This window comes from Mytilus galloprovincialis, chromosome 13 (genome assembly GCF_965363235.1).
Source record: "Mytilus galloprovincialis chromosome 13, xbMytGall1.hap1.1, whole genome shotgun sequence".
NCBI classification, from domain to species: Eukaryota; Metazoa; Mollusca; class Bivalvia; order Mytilida; family Mytilidae; genus Mytilus; species Mytilus galloprovincialis.
In genome coordinates, this window is record NC_134850.1 from 35,815,948 (window position 1) to 35,817,983 (window position 2,036).

General features: G+C 34.4%; 1 protein-coding gene across 1 annotated transcript; it reads right to left on the bottom strand.

Moving 5' to 3' along the window:
- Positions 1 to 268: 268 nt before the first annotated feature.
- On the bottom strand, positions 269 to 1,646 carry LOC143056061 (neuronal acetylcholine receptor subunit alpha-6-like). The gene has a single exon (XM_076229138.1). The coding sequence runs from the start codon at positions 1,574 to 1,576 to the stop codon at positions 314 to 316; it is 1,263 nt and encodes a 420-aa protein (XP_076085253.1). The 5' UTR covers positions 1,577 to 1,646; the 3' UTR covers positions 269 to 313.
- Between the last annotated feature and the right edge of the window lie 390 nt (positions 1,647 to 2,036).

A 2,036-nucleotide genomic window follows, 5' to 3' on the forward strand; every position in this document is an offset into this window, starting at 1 on the left:
CGACTATCCGTCTGTAAAACAACTATTATATTCCAAACTTGGTACAATCATTTACCGAAAAAAAAAAGAATGGGTCGAACCTGGTTTTATAGCTAAAACTCCCACTTGTATGACAGTTGTTAATAGTTCAGATTTATTTAAACTAAATCATTTCTCTTATGAACTTGTCCCTCGTGAGAATTGGTGTGTTTGTAAAAGTTTAATTAATAAATCACCAAAGACAGCTACAACAATAGTGTAACCATTGCATATTTAGTACGAACAAAAGTAAAATATATATTTTATTAACTTAGTAATAACGAAAGCGAGGAACCTAATTGATACCAGCAACGATATCCATAAAGAATCCAATATTCGCTATGATCAAAATACTGCTAAATAAGACAATCAAACATTTATCTAAGAATACTCTTATGTCTTTCCATGTGACAACATCTTGTTTTTCATCTTTACCATATGTATTCTCGTCAGTTTTATTTGCAAAATCCGTAAGTGCTATTCCATTGGGGATTTTGTTTTTTTCGGCATGTACAGCATTCGTTTTAGACATTCTACAATCCAAGAAACATTGCCGAAACCTAACAAAACACTTCCAGAATCTTGTTGCAGGAACATTATCAGTTCGATGATGAAGAATTAGTCCCAAGATCGTGCAAACCATCATTAACGCACTGATTATTAGGTCAACACTCAATTTAACGACCACTGATGATAGTCTTGGAGAAGACGTATTAGGCAGTGAATCTGCTATGATTGTCATAAAAACGGCAATTGACAGCAAGAGTGTTATACTGAATCCGACACGTTCTCCAGAGTCAGCAGGTAACACGAACACAAACACATTCAACACTCCAAGTAGAATAATCGGAAATATAATGTTAATCATAAAAAATGTAGGTCTTCTTTTGAATTTCATGGTAAAATGGACACCGTTTGAACTACTTTGTGTATACACGTTTGACGAAACATAATCCCACGTTGGATTTGGGTTGTAGGAAGACAAATCTACTGTGGTTTGTGTCAGGGTCACATTTATTTCACTTGCACCGTGATCCCATGGTAACAGCCAGATCTCACATGTCTGAGAATCAAATGGAAAATAAGACACATCAGCATCACAAGACATCTGGTAACTATCGGCAGGGTACCAGTACGCTGAACCGTCAGAGTAAACACGGATTGTAGATTGCTGTAAGGATATCACAATAGCATCTGCATAGGGGTTTCCAATAAGCAGATGAGGTTTCCACATGTATCCCGACGGAATACGGATTGAATCTGTGTTATCATAATATGTTGGATCCCATGTTAAATTATTGTCCCTCCAATTTATTTCAAAAAACCCTGTTACAGAAAATTTGCTGTTGTTGTCATCTAGATCTTGAAGGTTCACAAGAAAGAACTTGAACCCAACTGTTGTTGCTGTATTAAGATCTGATTCTGGTCTGATATAACTGTAATTGTATGTAGTCAATCGGTCGTACAGCAAGGTTACGGACGAATGTGAGGCAGTGAGGCTGAATTGTATATTACTGATAAACGTTATATAAATTACTGCTAGTTCACAAAACCTCATGATTGAAATGTTCACTCACTACGATAAACAAGAATCCGAAGATAATTTGTTTGAATGATATTAAAATAGATTGCTAATAGTTTGGTTGCAATTTACTTTTTAACTTACCTATTATGAAGGTTTTTAAACCATGAAATACACAAACGATCATTTCAATATTCTTGACCTCTATTGAAATTTATTGTTCCGATTCAAAAACATGAACATTATAGGTATAAAACGTAAAAGATATTCGTGTATGACGTACGTTACCTTAAATTCAACCCAACTTGAGGTAATTTCACCTGTAACGATCTTCATTGACTTTTTTGTTTTTCTTTGAATAAAAAAGAATTGTCTTGTCGATATATAGATAGAACTGCACAATAAGCTATATTGAATCGTTTCATAATTTTCTTCTGCTCTGATCATCTCATTATAATTGTTATATGCAGTGTGTCGATTAAACTGATTCTGAAGG

Excerpts from the sequence above, each read along its gene's own strand:
- LOC143056061 (XM_076229138.1), bottom strand. The coding sequence starts at position 1,576 with ATGAGGTTTTGTGAACTAGCAGTAATTTATATAACGTTTATCAGTAAT.